Here is a 16,898-nt window from a genome sequence, read left to right as displayed (position 1 = left end):
CCAGCCAAAGTCAGATTCAGTAAGTTAGGAGATGGTTACTGTCACTTCCCCTACTTTACCCTGAAAGGAGGTTAAGCACCCTTAAGGAAGTTACAACCTAGGAGAAGAAGTCCAATCAGAAATCCTATTTAAATCAAGGCAAAATAAGGCTTCGAGAGGTGCATTGACACTACACTGCCCTTGTTTTCACCAATTATTCTTGCTTTCTTTTGTTTGCTTGACCCTTTCCACTACTGCTGCCTTCATTTCAGCTTATGGACTGCTGAGAGCCAGCAAATGAAACAAACAGCTTCTCCTGTGTCTCATTTCTTTTGTAGCTTCAACTCCCAGTCTCCCACTCAAATCTGGCTTCCACCTACACCACTCTAATGAAACTACTCCTAGAGGTCACCAAACACCCTGCTAATTAAATCTGGAGACTTCCAATTTGGCTTCATCTCCCTAGTATTTGTCAGGGCCAGGAAATTGTTTTCCTTTCAAAGGCTTCGGCCGTCATGCACGTGTGTATCTCCTGCATTGGCAGGTGGGTTCTTTCCCACGATGCCACCTGGGAAGGCCCTTCTGCCATCATCTTTTCACCAAATTCCCTGCCTGTCTAACTCCCTCGGCCACTTTATTTTGGATCTTCCTTGAGGTTCCACGTCTGTCCTAAGTTCTTTCTAGGAGCAGTGGTTCTTCAAGTATGGTGCCCCAGAGGCAGCATCCACGTCTAGGAACTTGTTTAAAATGCAAACCTACCCCAGAGCCACTGAGTCAGAAATTCTGCCAGTCAAGCCTGGCACTTGAAACAAGCTCCCTGGATGATCGAGAAGCATTCTCAAATGTGAGATCCGCTAGATTTATCTTTAGCCATCTCTAATAAACTTGAGACTCAATTTCAGAGCTCACTTTCTCTGAAGCTCTACATCTGTATTTCCAACTCTTGGGCATCTCTTGTTTAGTGCAACTATTTTACAGATGATCTTGGAAGGTTTTATTAGTAGAGAGATGAATTAAATTGAAACGCTTGAGCTTTGTGTGTGCTGATAAAAGTATGTGCCTGCCTTGAAATGCAGGTCCTTTAATTAGTAACCATCACAAAGTATGCATTTATAAACGAATCCCTTACTGTACAATTCCCTTTTTTTCACACATCCCAATGAGAGTGAAGAAAAATATTCTAACTATAAAACTTTTCACCCTGTTCTTAATAAGAGCCACAATCGTGATTGAAGCTGTGTGGCTTCTTGGACTTTCTCTTCTGATCTAGCCAGGTATCACTGAAGGCCTTATGTTCGTGTTCAGCTGAAGCCAATCTGAAGGGTTGAATGAGCTACATCTCTGAAATTTCCTTCTAAATGTTTGGCAAAACAAAAAAACCTCAGTTTCATATCTCTTCTATATTCCCATTAGCGTAGATTTGCATTTTTTTTCTGTACTAGGATAGGAAAGATTCTAAAATATAAACAATTGCTAAAATTTAGCAATAGGCATCACTATAACAGGTTTATTTTTTTGAGCACAGGAGAATTTCAAGCTGAATTTGATTTGTTTGGGATATGAGTGTTTATAGCATATTCATCCCAGCCCTATTTAAAAGGGAAAAATTAGTATTGTTTGAGTGAGAAATCTTCATAGAATCTTAGGCAGATTGCTTGGTTATGAAAAGAGTGAGGCAGAAACTGCAGCTATTATGCTAAGATGGAGAATGTACAAAGGCATGAAAAACCATCCAAGACTCTACTGTGGGTCTTTTCAAACAGCAGGAGCCATGTGGTGAGGAGCCACGGATGGGCCATCTCTCAGAGTCCCACATAAAAAAAGCATAGAGAATCCTCACAGAACTTTCTCAGCAAGAGTGCAGTTTATGGAAATCATTTGGTTTAGAAAAGGGATGCCATGGGGTACTCTTTGCTGTCTATCAAATGAGATGATGGCTTAGCTCAAGGGGAGATGTGATTGAGTGTCTGCTCCTGAGAAAGAACAAGAGTTCCGATTAATTTCTCACAGGAGATGAATAAGCAAACAGCTTGAAGATGCTTGACAGCAGAGATGTCGCCTGTCCTTTGCATACTGACAGCACTGGCACTTGCATGTACTAGGGGTCGCCTCCTCAGAGACAGGTCAGGGGTGTTCAGGAGCTCCCAGATGAAGCCACAGTATGGCCTTCACTACCATCCACAGTCTGCTCCCCAACATTTGGGGTCGTTTTACTGTTCAATTGCTAAGTCGTGTCCAACTCTTTACGACCCCATGGACTGCAGCACTACAGGCTTCCCTGTTCTTCACTATGTCCCGGAATTTGTTCAGATTAATGTCCATTGAGTCCGTGATGCCATCCAGCCATTTCATCCTCTGTTGGCCCCTACTCTCCTCTTGCCACCAGTCTTTCCCAGCATCAGGGTCTACTGCATCTGATCTGAGACTATGTGCCACACACGTCCTACCTTCCTGGTTTTGCTCATGCTGCTCTCCCAGCTAGATAAGACCTGTCTCTACCCTTGTGTTTCCATCTATCCAATATGCCCAGAGACCAGTCTTTTCTCCCTGTAGCTTTCCCTGATAACCTGACCCCCACCTCATATTTCTAACATAAGGTCAAGGTATGCAGCATTATAAACCAGCGTCTTGTGTACATTGCAAAGCGATCACCGCCAAAGCTACAGTTAACATACAGGTGGTCCCCTTCACTCTTTTCACCTCCCTTCCAACCTTCCCCTCCAGTAACCACCTGTCTTGCTCTCTGTATCCGTGAGTTTGTTTTTAAGTATAGCTGACTTATATTAAGTGCACAGCATAGTGTTTCAATACTTATAAAGATTATACTCCATTAAAAGTTATTCAAGGGACTTCCCTGGCTGTCCCATTGGTTAAGACCCTGTGCTTCCACTGCAGGGGGTGTAGGTTTGATCCCTGATCAGGGAACTAGATCCCACATGCCTCTCAGGGTGGCCAAAAAGTTAAAAAAAAAATTTTTTTTTTACCCATTTCACAGGATTAAGATTAAGGGAGAATTAAGATAATTGAAAATTCTTTTGTAAACTCAAGAATAATATATAAATGATAATTGGGTAATTATTTTAATTAACTTCACAAAGGGGATGTCTGTGAAGGCAGGTGAGAGTGTCTTACACATTATTGTCCTCTCAGTAAATGTTTGATAATAGAAAGCTGTTCTCTGTGTTCTGTACCAGCGCTTAGCAGCTTTGCTGAGAGTAGATTTTCAATCATTTGACTGCTGAACTGAAATAAAGTAGGGAGTGGGTAGAGAACAGAGCCTAATTTTTATACTGGGGAATTTAGGATACACAGGAAAGGTAGCTGACATTGAGTGATGGTGCTGGAAGAGATGTTCTTGAAGTCCAGGAGGATCCCTGGCAAAGTTTTGTCTAGGGCTGGAAATCAAACTCCTTCCTGTGGTTGGTGAAGGTTAATAGAGTCCGGAGCCTGCTATTTGCGTAGTACCAAATCTACTCTTCACACTTCTAAACACCCACAGATCTGTATATTCATATCTGCGCCTACACACTTCTATTATCTTTTTAAAACCACTTCAGCATGCCTGTGATATGTTGCTTGCACAGCCATATTACATAACTCTGGATACAAAGAAATTCAAATGAAATAGAAGACAAGCACCTACAGTTTAGGCAAGGCTATTTATAATTCTACCGTTCAGGTACACACCTGCATTGAAAGGTCATGGGTGATCTTGTGTGTTTGCAAATGCAAAGAGCTTTCCAAGGAGAATGGAGGAGTAACGTTTCGAGCTCTCTGAGCAAAGGTGCAGTGTAAGTACAGACAGAACATAACGCCACCGGGCAGAGAACAGTTTTAGGGATCTTCCCTATGGGGTGACCTTAACCTACAATGATCGTATATACGTGAGAACGTAAGAAAGTCAGGTGAGGAGACACGCCCACGATTCAGCCAAGAAAGGGCTCTCTTGCCCCTTGTAAATACTACGTTTTAGCCTCAGGAGAGTGAGGGTGTGTGGACAGAGCCCATGACTGCTGCTCAGCACGCGTCCCCTCTTCCACCACTGGGCTCCTAGCATAGTAGTGGTGTGTGTCACCTCCAGGAGGAGCTGACTCGAGCTCGTCCTGGTCTTTTCTGCTGGGCATTGGAAACACTTGTTCCCAGCTTCTCAGTTCTGGCCACTGGGACGTAAGAGAGCCTGCTGGGTTCTGAGAGTTACTTTATTTCATAATAAAAAGAGACAGAGGGTTCCCTCCTTCCCTTCTGGCTTGGATGAGTACTTGATGTTTGGTGAAGCAGGAGCCATTCTGTGCTCAAGAAGCAGAGGCCAAGAGAAACCTGAAAGGCAGAAGCCCAGGTCCCTGTCACTGAACCTGGTGATTTCAAGGTGGTTCTGTAAGTCACCACCATCTCTGTGGGATTTTTCCCCGGTCAGGGAAGGAGGGTCTGGGCTTCACGTCTCTCCGGTCAGACTGAGGCTGCACAGAAAGGGACTGCTTGTGCAAAGCCAAAAGCCAGTTCAGCTGACATAAGGCGATCCCTCTCAGGGTGTTTCTTGGAACACTTTCTCCTGAGAGCAAGTTAATCTCAAAACCAGGGTTTGGGGAACGAGGTTACACATGTGACTTCTGTCTTCTCCAGTTTACACAGTGAAGACCCCATTCATTCAGAAAGTCAGTCAGTGAACTCACATTTATTAACAGCCTCCTAAGATACCACTATGTGCTGGGCATCCAAGACCAAGCTAGAGGCCCTGCATTCCGGGAGACAGACATGAAATAAACACTCTACTAGGCAGTAATGACAGCTGGGGGTCAGTGCTGCCAAGGGTGCCCTGAGAGTGCATCACTGGGTACAAGGCTGAGGATGACAGAGATCAGAGGAAGCGACCCCGGGGGAGGGGGAAGGAAACCAGTCCACTCCCAGATTCTTCAGGCAAGAAGCCAGGCGAGCAGGAGGGAGGGAGCCGAGGAGACCCCAGGAGACTGAGGCAGAAGAAATGAGGGAACTTGGCGATTAACCCATGTGGATGTGAGAGGGGTCAGAGTCAAGGCCTTTAAGGGCGAGAACTGAGAGCCAGGCTGTTTAGCCTGGCCACTGTGAGCTCGGAAACTCAAGACAGGCGCCCTTTTGCTTTTGTGTCCTCTTCCTCCCCCTTCCACGCCCACCCTAAACTCCACTTTACACCTAGAAGTAAGCACTTGTATAACGAAGCAAACGAGTGACTCAGGTCCTAGGACGGGATCTGATGGAGAATTAGTCCGGAGGCAGAGCTCTCAGTGGATGGGATGCTGATTAAGTGTCGCTAAAGAGTCAATTCAGCCGGCGTCAGCAGCCAGGCTGGGTCTGGAGGCTGAGCTGTGAACGACCGCTTCCCCAAGGGGCCTTCACAAATCTGGAGCGAGGTCACACTGACCGCGCCTCCCTTCCACTAACAGTCAGGGCACTTCTCCTTAATAATGCCGCCCCTCAGCATCTTTCAACGATACAAATGGCAACATTGGACAGGAGTTTATCCATCCCATTGATGCGGAAACATCTGGCCGATCGCCTTTTTCCTCTTCCTTTCGTCCCCCAGCTCGTAACTCTGATCTCAGATTCACCCACTGGTCTAGTGACCCAGGGCTCGCCTCTGAGGGATGCAGGGGCCGCCCGGGCAATGCTGGCGCAGTGGAGGCGGGGTCTCCAGGGCCCGGGGGCTGGCGTGGAGCGTCAGGCAGCGACGCTGTGGTGACGGTCGCCCGGGCCCTCCGGCTCCGCCCCCTGCCCGCCGCTGCGGGAAGGGGCGGGAAGAGGAGGCGGCCGCAGCGCCCCCAGCGCGCCCAGCCCTTTAAAAGCCGCGGGCCTGGCCAGCCGCGCCGGCCGCCGTGGTCCCCGCGCACCAGTGTCCCCGCGCTCCGGAGTGCGCTCCGTGCGGCCGCCCACCATGTCCGGGCACTTTCTCCTCGCCCCCATCCCCGAGTCCTCCTCCGACTACCTCTTGCCCAAGGACATCAAACTGGCCGTGCTGGGCGCCGGCCGCGTGGGCAAGAGCGGTGAGTGCTCCGGGGACAAGGCGGGCTCTCCGCGGAGCGGGGGAGGGCAGGGGAGACCCACTCGTGTCCGCGCGCTTGCTGGCCTGCCGCCTGCCCCGCTCACCTGGCTTCCCGCGGCTTCCCCCGGAGCATCCATGCCCGGGCCCTAGCCAGTGGGCACCTGTGTGGTGCCAGGTGCGGCCCACGGCCGCACCCGCCTCAAAACTTGCGGAGGCCACGGCCGCGCCCTGGGCTCTGCGGAGCCTTGAGGATGCGCGCGGTACCAGCGGCTCCGCGGCCGGTCACGCCCTCTTTCCTGAGCCGGTCGGCTTTGGCAGTCTCGTCCTAGTCCTGCAGCTGAATTTTCCTCTTTTCTTTTCAGCGATGATCGTGCGCTTCCTGACCAAGAGATTCATCGGCGATTATGAGCCGAATACAGGTTAGATTCCTCTCGCCCTGTTGGGGCTGCGTGCTCGGATATTTGTTTCTTTTTTTTTTTCTGATGAGAGTATGAGAATTTAAAACCCAAGTCTCCTTAATCCTCCAGGCAAGTTGTACTCGCGGCTTGTGTACGTGGAGGGAGACCAGGTCTCCCTGCAGATCCAGGACACCCCCGGGGGCATCCAGGTAAGGACTGAAGGGAGCCGGCGGCCCACGCGCTTGCGGACGCCGGAGCCAGGTTATGCACTGAGATGCAGGGGCCTTCCCAGGTGGCGCTAGTGGTAAAGAATCCGCCTGCCATGGCAGGAGATGGAGGGGGTGGGCCGTCCCAGGTAGGGCCCAGTCGTTGGAGTGTTAGAAACCGGCCACGATAGGAGGAGGGGACGGGGAGAGGAGGTCGTTAGAGGCCGCCCCCTCCTGTCAGCCACCTCGGAAACTGGGAGTCAGGCTTACCTTCTCTCTGCAGCAGCAGCCCGGGCATCACTGGTTACAGGGATCCCAGGAATTCTGTAAGAGCTCAGCCTTGGAGCCTGAACAAAACTATGGGGTGGGACTCCGGAGAGGGTCTTCTCTCCAGGAAGACCCCCGAAGCGCTCCCGTTTCTAGCTGTTTCTGCAGTACCTGCATTCAGATAACCCCTGGGCAAGCTGTCAGGAATGTAACTTGATTAACAAGTTACTAATTGCTCTCTGTTCTAGGGAGGGAAGATCTGAAAGAAGGAATTTGTTTCTGTAACATTCTCAAGAAGGACATGCTAAAAATATTTTTATGGGTTTGGGAATAGATATTTATCTTGGCTTATGCTCAAAGGTTTGTTTGTTCGAAGTTAGTTCCCTAAAAATTGCGCCATCCTGAGTTGAAAGTTCTCACTGAAGTCCTTCTTCAGTCAGTCCTCCAGGGCTCATCACAGACAACCTGCCAAGCTTAAAAGTGATGCATGGGTAACAGCTCAGAAATAACCCAGGCCGGGACCCTGCCTGAGAATCGGGTCTTTCCATGTTAAAAGCCTCCTGCAGAAGCCGGGTAGCATCTGAAAACTATATTTAGTGATTTCTCTTTCTAACGTTTTTTTCCAAGGGTGGCTTTGATATTCTCTTGGTGCCTTCCCACCGAGGCCTTCCTAGATCCGGGCTCTTTTCGCTCTTTTCAGGTCCAGGACAGCCTCCTGCAGGCGGGTGACCCCTTGTCCAAGTGCGTGCAGTGGGCAGAGGGCTTCCTGTTGGTCTATTCCATCACGGACTACGACAGCTACCTGGCCATCCGCCCCCTGCACCAGCACATCCGAAAGGTCCACCCTGACTCCAGAGCCCCCATCGTCATCGTGGGCAACAAGGGGGACCTGCTGCATGCCCGGCAGGTGCAGACCCGAGAGGGCGTCCAGCTGGCCAACGAGCTGGGCAGCCTGTTCCTGGAAGTTTCCACCAGCGAGAACTACGAAGATGTGTGTGATGCGTTCCGGCATCTGTGCAGAGAAGTAAGCAAGCTGCACAACCTGGGGTCAGAGAGGAGGAGAGCGTCCGTCGTCCCGCGGCCGCGCTCTCCCAACATGCAGGATCTCAAGAGGCGCTTCAAGCAGGCTCTGTCCTCCAAGGCCAAGGCCCCCTCTGCCCCCGCCCTGGGGTAGACACAGCACCACGGCTGCTTGACTCATCTCCTTTTAACCCATGCATTCGTGCTACTGAGAAGACTGCGGGGGGTGGGTCCCCCTTTTTAATCAGACACTCAGAGTTTATTTTTATACAGACTGTTGGTTTTCAAGTGTATATGTATTTCTGAAAATTCAAACGGTGATTGTCTAGAAGTTGTATAAAGATTGTTGTTTTTTTTTTTAAATAAAAGGTTTTTAAAAAACTAACGGCTAGCCACTTTTCCATTAAAGGCAAATGGTAACCTTGCTCCTTGTTTTTAAATGTCTTTTTATAGAAATCATACTTGCACCAGAGCCCAGAACTGCTCTGAGCTTGCCCTGGGTCTGAACTCTGATTGGTGGCTTCCGCAGTGAGGGGTTGGTTTAGAAGGAATTTGTGGGAGAAACAAGAGTCTGTGGAGGAGGAATGGGATTTGGATAGCTGCAGGATGGCTCATCTGGGAAAGAACCTGCCTGCCAATGCAGGAGATGCAAAAGACTCGAGTTCAATTCCTGGATCAGGAAGATTCCCTGGAGAAGGAAATGGCATCCCACTCCAGTATTCTTGCCTAGAGAATCCCATGGACAGAGGGGCCTGGAGGGCTGCAGTCCATGGGTTCGAAAAGAGTCGAACTTGACTGAGCCTGCGCTCCCACATGCATCTTTAATTAGGGCACTTTCCCCAGGCATGAAATTGACACCAGGTAATTTTCTAGGGGAGAAGTTCCTTGCACATAGATGCTAAAAAATTATAACATGAATAACATTATCATTTATTGATTCAAATGGAAGTTTATCCTCTCCTTCATATTAGAGAAGCAATCTCCCTTTGAGTATTGCTATTGTCAGTAAGTGCACCCTCCCTGGAGTTGCTTGAAAATTCTCCACCCCTCTCTGTCTCCCTTACCCTCACCAGTGGGGCACTTGGTCTGTCTGTTCTCCTATTTTTCTCTAAAGCATCCCTTTGTCTTAATGTAGGCCTTTGCAGCTCTTGCCTGGATTGGCAGGCAAGCATGTGGACAAGACTCTGGTTTCTTGGCAGAATGGTTTCTTTCTTTGCACCCAAACTTACTAAAAGCAAACCTGATCATCTTATTTCTGTGATTGAAAAAACAGCTAGTTTTCCCCTATCTACTGGATAAAATATTAATGAGGCATAGAATCAGGATTATTTACCACCTCTCAAGATTCATTACTCCCTCCTCCCAAAACCCTTGCCCCCACTACACACACACACACACACACACACACACACACACACACACAGAGCTGACAATCTATTCCAACAGAACACTCTGCCTTTCTCACTCTTCACCAGGTTCTTTCATGCCTCCCTGCCTTGGCACAAATTACTGCCTTGAATGTTTTGTCCTATTCTCCACCTAAAAGGTCTTTCAAGTCCCATGCTATATTCAACTCCCGGGGCGCTCTCTCGGAGTCTTCCTGTAGCATTTGTGTTATAACCCAACCTGCTTGAGGGCAGTCACGGCGTTTTATGACTTTGCACTCCAGTGCTGCTAGCCCAGTGCTTTCATATAGGCTGGCGGGGGGCGCAGGGTTGCAGTAAATATTTGATGAATGAATGAGTGACGACATTATTTCTGGTGCCCAGGACAATCAAGGCAGATGATGATGAAACAACTTGTCACTTCTGCAGAATGAGGGCAGGAGGTTCAGAGTAGTTGAAGGTTCTTTATTAGCGGTGGCAGGAAATATTGCTGACGATGGTAGAACTCCTGAAACGTTTGGCAGAATGTTGAAAACTTGGGTGGCTGAGGACAGGACAGTCTATGCACATTCGTAAGATTTGCCTTACCTCCAAAGTGTCATCATCAGTCTGGGGGGGCCACCTCCATCCTCACGAGGGAGGAGGAACTAAGCATCCTTGGTCCTTCTTCACCCCTCCCATCATCACTCTGTCTTGAAATTCCTGGCTCTTTCTCTATCCACTAATCATCCTCCTTCTGGTCAAGCTTCAACTTTAATTCTGCCCTTAAACTGCAGAATGATTTAATTAACATGCCTATCAGTGAGGTTCTGGAGGACTGGACAGGGTCCAAATGGCTAAGTGGTACATCCTGCAAACATTCTGTACTTGACATGCGACCTACGAAAAAAGCAAACTTGAAAGATGGGAAGATAAATCAATTAGAACAGAAGAAAATAAATTTGTTTTGCTTGTATTGAGATGAAGAGCACCACAGAAGTTCTGGAGTTTATTAATATCCTTTTCAAGAAAATGGATTAAAGTAAATAGCCATGGAAGGCGGCACTGAACAAAAGAGCAAGTAGGAGAGACCAGATGACTGTTTAGTCAAAAATGTGGGGCTTGAGTAGCTTTTTTCCCTTGTATGTGTTGTAATTTTAACTGCTCATGATGCAAAGTTACCAATTAAAATTTACAATGTGAAGATACTTTGTGTGGTTAATAGTTTATCCTTACCATTCGATCTGTCTCCAAAAGAAGACTTGGAAAGACTTGGCTGAAATTTGTCTCAAGCTACTGTGAAAGATGTGATCTAGGGGGAAAATCCCCAATGATTTTTCAAACACCATTAAGTTAGCTAGGGCTCAAGGCGAGTGAACGGACGAAAGTGATGACTGGGTTGTGAGAGCAGACATTTCAGCAGAGTAGAAATTTGCCGGTCCCAAATGAAACGTAGTCATCTCCTGTTTGAATGAGATGCCTCCACCCCAGTAGAAAATCAGCTTTCTCAGGACTGGACGGGTCATCATCATTGAATTCAGCCCCACAGCACCTATAAGGGTCTCCCGTGCATAACAGCACCGCCCCCCCCAAAAGATATTTTGGGCACCCTCCATCAAACTGTCAGACGTGGCTCTTCTCCTGGTGAATTGGAAAGAAAATGTTCTCCAGAGCAGGTCTGCTGCTAAGTCACTTCAGTCGTGTCCAACTCTGTGCGACCCCATAGACGGCAGCCCACCAGGCTCCCCCGTCCCCAGGATTCTCCAGGCAAGAACACTGGAGTGGGTTGCCATTTCCTTCCAGAGCAGGTCTACTTGGACAAAATAGGTATCATCCCTTTAAAAAAAAGTTTTACTTTTTTTAATTGAAGTATAGTGGATTTACATTGTGTGCTAAGGCTCTTCGGTTGTGTCTGACTCTGTGCAATCCTATGGACTGTAGCCTGCCAGCCTCTTCCGTCCATGGGATTCTCCAGGCAAGAAAACTGGAGTGGGTCTCCATACCCTCCTCCAGGGGATCTTCCTGAGCAAGGAACTGAACCCAGGGCTCCTGCGTTGCAGGCAGATTCTTTACTATCTGAGCCACTAGGGAAGTGTTGTGTTGATTTTTGCTGTACAACAAAGTTATTCTGTTACACACATACATACATTCTTTTTCATGTTCTTTTCCACTATGGTTTATCACAGGATTTATTTTTTTTAAAGATTTCTTTTGATGTGGACCATTTTTAAAGTCTTTTATTGACTTTGTTACAATATTGCTTCTGTTTTTTTGTAGTTTGCTGTTTTGGTCCAGAGGGTGAGGCATGTGGAATCTTTGATCCCTGATTAGGGATCGAACCTGAGGCCCCGGCACTGAAAGACCAAGTCTTACGCACTGGACCACCAGGGAAGTCCCATTATCACAAGATACTGAATATACAGTAGGACCTTGTTGTTCATCTACCCTATATATTGGGTTGGGCAAAAAGTTCATTCAAAAATTCAACTGGCTCCAGTTTTCTTGCCTAGAGAATTCAGTGGACAGAGCAGCCTGGTGGGCTAAAGTCCATGGGGTCACAAAGAGTCGCACACGACTGAGTGACTAACACTTTCATCTTCTATGAGCATCATTTCATGTTCCATGAAGATTAATGCGTAAAGTTGTAAAAACACTTGCTACCATTTCTTACCAGCACTCTCTATTTACATTAGAAGAACGGTGGTAAAAACAGCAGAGATTACTTTGCCTGGGAACACTCACATGGATTTTTAACTCCGGAAAAGTTGGGAAGATTCAGGAGCTCCTGCCAAAGAACAGTTACCAAGCTGCTTAAGGAGGCCGCACAGGTGGGCTCCTGAGTGAGACCAACTTCACACCCTGCCTTGTCGTCAATCCCCTGTGAACTTGGGCAAAGTGAAAAAAAGAAGAGTTTCCTTATCTTAAAATGAAGCTAACACTACCCGTCAAGCAGAATTGTTGTCAGAGTCTGACACACACGAGGTACTCAGTTGTGGTTGTTGTTGTGTTGTTGTTGTTTTAATTTTTAAAAAACATTTATTTTATTTATTTATTTGACCGTGTGGCATGCAGGATCTTTGTTGCATCCTGCCTGATCTTTCATGGCAGCAGTGCTTGGACTCTCTCGAGCTGTGGTCCTCAGGCTCACGCGTTGTGCAGGCTTGGTTGCTCTGTGGCAGGTGGAATCTTAGTTTCCAGACTGGAGATTGAACCTGCATCCTCTGCATTGCAAGATGGATTCTTTTTCTTTTTAAATTTTAATTAATTCAATTTTTCAATTGAAGGATAATTGCTTTACAGAATTTTGTTGCTTTCTGTCAAACCTTCAAAAAGGAGGGGATATATGTATACCTATGGCTGATTCATGTTGAGGTTTGCAAGGTGGATTCTTAACCAGGGCACCACCAGGGAAGTCCCCTGCCACTACTAATATTTTGAAGTTGTTTTAGGAAAGGGCATACTTGAACACTCTACAAGGTACAAGTAGTTGCTTTGAATGATGTGATTTTTCCCACTTCACATCTGGGAAAAAGAAGGTTTGCTGAGGGGCAGTTATTCAATCAATAATAATACCTAACAATTCTTGATCTTTTACCATATGCTAGCACCTTAATTTTCTCCACAATCCTCTGGGTACCGTTACGATCATTCCCATCTTTCAGAAGAGGAAACTGAGGCTCAGAGAAGTCACACAGTGGCCTCAGTTCATTTAAGCCAGGAACCAGGAAGCCTGGCTCCAGGAAGAAGAAAGGATTTCGGAAGCTGCTTCCCTGGCCTTCCGTAGGGCCTGCCATCACCTCTGAGGGAATCCCTGGGACCCTGTTGCTAGTATTTGAGCCCTGGAGGAGGAATCTGCATTTTCACGAGCACCCTGAAGTCCTGAGGCTGTCTCCTGTTTGAAAGCTCTGAATAAGATCCCAGTCCGGACTCCTGGACTCCACCCCAGGCTTCCTGTTTAACCAGGGAAGTCAGACTTGTAGGGGGGAAGGCAGGGGTGTCACACGAGCAAGGGGCCTGGAGTGGCCTGGTGCTGTGGCTGGTGAGGCAGGTGAGGCTGGTGCTGCATCCAGGTGGCTGGGCTGCCCTTCCCTGAGAGCTCCTGCCTTTGAAGGCTATGGGGGTGGGGGTGGGGGTTCGGGCCGTGGGTGGGAGCTGGGGTGATGGGCATGGCCAACATGTGCGGGCCCCAGGGCTGTGTGTTCTCCCCAGACTCTTCTCTGATGGGCACCTGGAGGAGATACCTCCACAGCAGCCCTGGTGATTCATGTGCTTTCTTTTCTCCAGGAGGCGGGAGGTTAGCACCTTGCAGGGGAGGAGGGGGCGAGCTGCAGGTCAGCTTCCAGAGGCTGTGGCAGTGAGCAGGTCACTGCAGAGTGGTTTACTGCTGGAGCAGAGCTTCACAGAGCACAGTGGGGGCTAAGAGTGCCTCCCCGCCCCAGCTCAGGGTGAGTGTACTTGCTGGGGTCAGGGGCAAGAGAGAGGGAAAAGAAAAAGGTTTAAAAAGAAAGGCCAATGAATTTCTCCAGATGGAGAAAATATGAGGCTTCTGCCCCAATGTTTGAGAGGCCATTGGTGATCTGTGTGCTGGTTATATCTTTGTAGCATGATAATAAGATAATAAACAACAATTACCTACCATAACTACTGAATATGCACTGTGTTCCATGTATTACGGTATTAGAGTTCTCCAGAAAAACAGAACCAAGATAAAGATGTATTTGTATTTATTATCATTACTTTAAATATTTATTTATTTGGGTCTTAGTTATGGCACAGGATCTTTATCTGTGGCATGCAAGCTCTGAGTTGCAGCATGTGAGATCTAGTTCCCTGACCAGGGATCCAGCCCAGGCCCCCTGTACCGGAGGCATGGCGTCTTAGCCACTGGACCACCAGGGAAGTCCCTCTTATGACTATTATTACAAGGAACTGACTCATGTAATCACGGAGACTGAGAAGTTCTGCCATCAGCGAGTTGGGACCCCAGCAGTGCTGACGGTGTGTTTCCAGTCTGAAGCAGCCAGTCTCAAGATCCAAGAGCAAGTGTTTCAGTCTGAGTTCAGAGGCAGGAAAAGATGAACGTCCCAGCTCCAGGCAGTCAGGCTGGAAGGAGTTCCCTCTTACTTAAGGAAGGGTCAGCCTTTCTAGTCTATTTAGGCCTTGACTAATTGGATGAGGCCCACCCACACCAGGGAGGGCAATCTGCTTTCCTGAATCACATGTTAATCTCATGTAGGAACACCCTCCCAGACACGCCCAGTATAACGTTGGAGCAAATATTTGGATACCCCATGGCCTGGTCAAGTTGACACATGAGTAATTTAGCCAATCACATATAGTAATTTAGGTGCACTCACTCATTTAATCCTCCCAATGATTCTATTAGAGTAACTCATTGTTTTCATCCCCATTTGACAAATGAGGAAAATGAGGCTCAGAGAGGTTCATTAACTTTCTCATAAGCCTCTCAGCAGGTAGAGTGGCACAGTTGAGAGTCAAGTCCAAGTCTTTCTGATATGAAAACCACTGTACTGTACTTCTTTCCAAGCCAATCATCCCCCTGCAGGCACCCCTGGAAGCTGCTACCATTCTCCTGATGAAGCATTTGACCTTGACTATTGCATGGTACACCTGTCAAGGTTTTCATTTACAAACAATAGAAAAGGCTCTGGCTGATTGAAAAAAACAAAGGTGGCAGGGGTTTATTAAAAGGCTTTTAAGTAAGCCACAGAATCACTGGGTGAGCTAGAGAACAACCGTGGGGGCTGCACAGTTAGACAGAGGCCAAGAAAATATCTGGCATTTTCAGCATCTGCTTTGGCAGGTGGTCCCTGCCTCCCACCCAGAACTTTGAGGTGAAGGCTCACTCCAAACGTTGGTAGGGGTTCTGACACCAAGGTGGCAAAAGCCACTGCACCCACTGAATGGTGACTGAGTGGTGCAGAGGGTTGTTTCCCACCCTAAAGGTAAATGTGACGATGGCCAAGGCCATATTTATTTATTTATTTGGCTGTGCCGGGTCTTACTTGCGGCATGTAGGATCTAGTTGCAGCGTGTGGAATCTAGTTCCTAGACCAGGGATTGAACCCAGGTCCCCTGCATTGGGAGTATGGTGTGTTAGCCATTGGACTGCTAGGAAAGTTCCAGAAATGACTGTCTTAATCCATACTTTCTCTTGCACGTGCCTGCATGGTTGCGGTGACGTCTGCCTTCAAAGCTGCCAGCTTGCCTCCAGAGGAGCCACCTATGGTTAGTGGGACCCTCGCTGACCATGCAGAGTACACTGTGGGAGAGAGGGCACATGAGCTTGTGAGAGCCGATCAGGAGGGTGCAGTTCTGGAGAAGGTCCCCAGGAAGATTTGACTTCTGCTTTGACCTGACAGCTGGCCCCGGGCAACTGGAGGTCCTTCACCCTGCCCCCTGTCCTTGGAATGTGCCCTTTGCTTGTCCTCCCTGCTCCCAGAAGTTGCAGGGAACTTAGCCTTGAGACAGTGATGTGTCCAGACCATCTGGACTGTGCATCTGACTGCACCCAGCTGAGGCCTCTGGGTAAACTTTCAAGATTCTCGAGGGTGGGGCGGAGATCTTGTTGTCTTGCAGCCGCTCCAGATGCCACGTGAGTTCCCTTGCTTATTAAACCTGCTGCCTACCAGTCTGAGGTGTCTGTCTCTTTCTTCCGATTTCACCCAGGAAGCTCCCGAGGAGGCGTGTGAACCGACAGGGCAGAGGCCTCTCACTGCGATACTGACAAGGATGCAGTTAGCGTCCAGTCATGTTCTTTACAGCGTCTTTTCCCTGTGGCAGGAGATCCAGTCGCATCATGTTATTCAGCTGTCATGTCTTGCCCGTCTCCTTTAACCCAGCTCTAATATTTTTAGGTTCTTTTGTCCAAAGCCCAACCTTTATTGGCAAAGTCACTTTTAGAAAATAACATACTTCATTCGCATTTCAGACTCTCAACATGACCACCTGAACAGCATCATTGAATCTTTCTGAAGGCGTGGTTCCTTTGGCACAAAGCAGGCCACTTTTTTTTTTTTTAATTTCATGCTTCAGAAGGTTAAAAAAAATGAACATTTTACAAGATTCCCTTTTCTCTTTCTTGGGTGCGCTGAAAACCCTGAGTGCCACGAACAAGCAAGAAGGAGGCACCTGACCAACGATTTTGGGGTTGCTTGAATGACCGGCTGTATCAGATGATTAGGACCGAGGACAGTTTAACTCATGAGTCTTCATGACACCCCATGGGGTGCAGTCCGGGAGCACCCCTTCCTCAGTCCCCCTCTTCATTGTCCCCATTCCCCAGTGCACTTTAAGAAGCCAGCATGCTCACCTGTGATTGCATTTTAGGAGGAGGAGCCTGTAACAGACGCTCAGGTCTCAGAGGCCCATTACTGGCCCCAGAGTCAGCTTCTCTCTTCTCCCAGCCATCCAGGTATTTGAAAGGAGTATCTGTATGAGTAATATCAATACTCATTCCATGAAGGGATTCCAAGTGAAGTCACTCAACTGCTGACAGATTTAGATGCTCGAAAACAGGCATTCACGTCACTTCCCTCACACTGACACGCACATCCGAACGCCCACTGGAAGGATGGTCAGGATCCGGAGCCATGGAAGACTCCAAGTGGGGGAAAACTTGTGCAGACGG

The 16,898-nt window shown here is 48.1% G+C and overlaps 1 protein-coding gene and 1 long non-coding RNA gene across 2 annotated transcripts in view; both read left to right on the top strand.

Moving 5' to 3' along the window:
• The first annotated feature begins 4,695 nt into the window (after positions 1-4,695).
• RASL11A (RAS like family 11 member A) lies at positions 4,696-8,308 on the top strand. The gene is made up of 4 exons (XM_014480263.2): positions 4,696-5,993; positions 6,355-6,411; positions 6,520-6,599; positions 7,564-8,308. The coding sequence occupies exons 1-4, from the start codon at positions 5,885-5,887 to the stop codon at positions 8,035-8,037; spliced, it is 720 nt and encodes a 239-aa protein (XP_014335749.2). The 5' UTR covers positions 4,696-5,884; the 3' UTR covers positions 8,038-8,308.
• Positions 8,309-13,234: 4,926 nt separating this feature from the next.
• Positions 13,235-16,898, top strand: part of LOC138990261 (uncharacterized) — a 54,042-nt gene continuing 50,378 nt past the window's right edge. The window contains exons 1-2 of the long non-coding RNA XR_011466380.1: positions 13,235-13,295; positions 13,532-13,692. This is a non-coding gene — a long non-coding RNA (uncharacterized lncRNA). The remainder of the gene's footprint in view (positions 13,296-13,531; positions 13,693-16,898) is intronic.

Source organism: Bos mutus, chromosome 12, assembly GCF_027580195.1.
Source record: "Bos mutus isolate GX-2022 chromosome 12, NWIPB_WYAK_1.1, whole genome shotgun sequence".
Lineage (NCBI taxonomy): Eukaryota > Metazoa > Chordata > Mammalia > Artiodactyla > Bovidae > Bos > Bos mutus.
The sequence above is the reverse complement of the archived record's forward strand: the minus strand, read 5'-3'. Positions and strand labels throughout refer to the sequence as shown.

Bases quoted from the DNA above. Each gene is read 5' to 3' on its own strand.
- RASL11A (XM_014480263.2), top strand. From the start codon at position 5,885: ATGTCCGGGCACTTTCTCCTCGCCCCCATCCCCGAGTCCTCCTCCGAC. The intron at 5,994-6,354 runs GTGAGTGCTCCG...TTTTCTTTTCAG, and splicing joins CGGCCGCGTGGGCAAGAGCG to CGATGATCGTGCGCTTCCTG. The intron at 6,412-6,519 runs GTTAGATTCCTC...TTAATCCTCCAG, and splicing joins CGATTATGAGCCGAATACAG to GCAAGTTGTACTCGCGGCTT.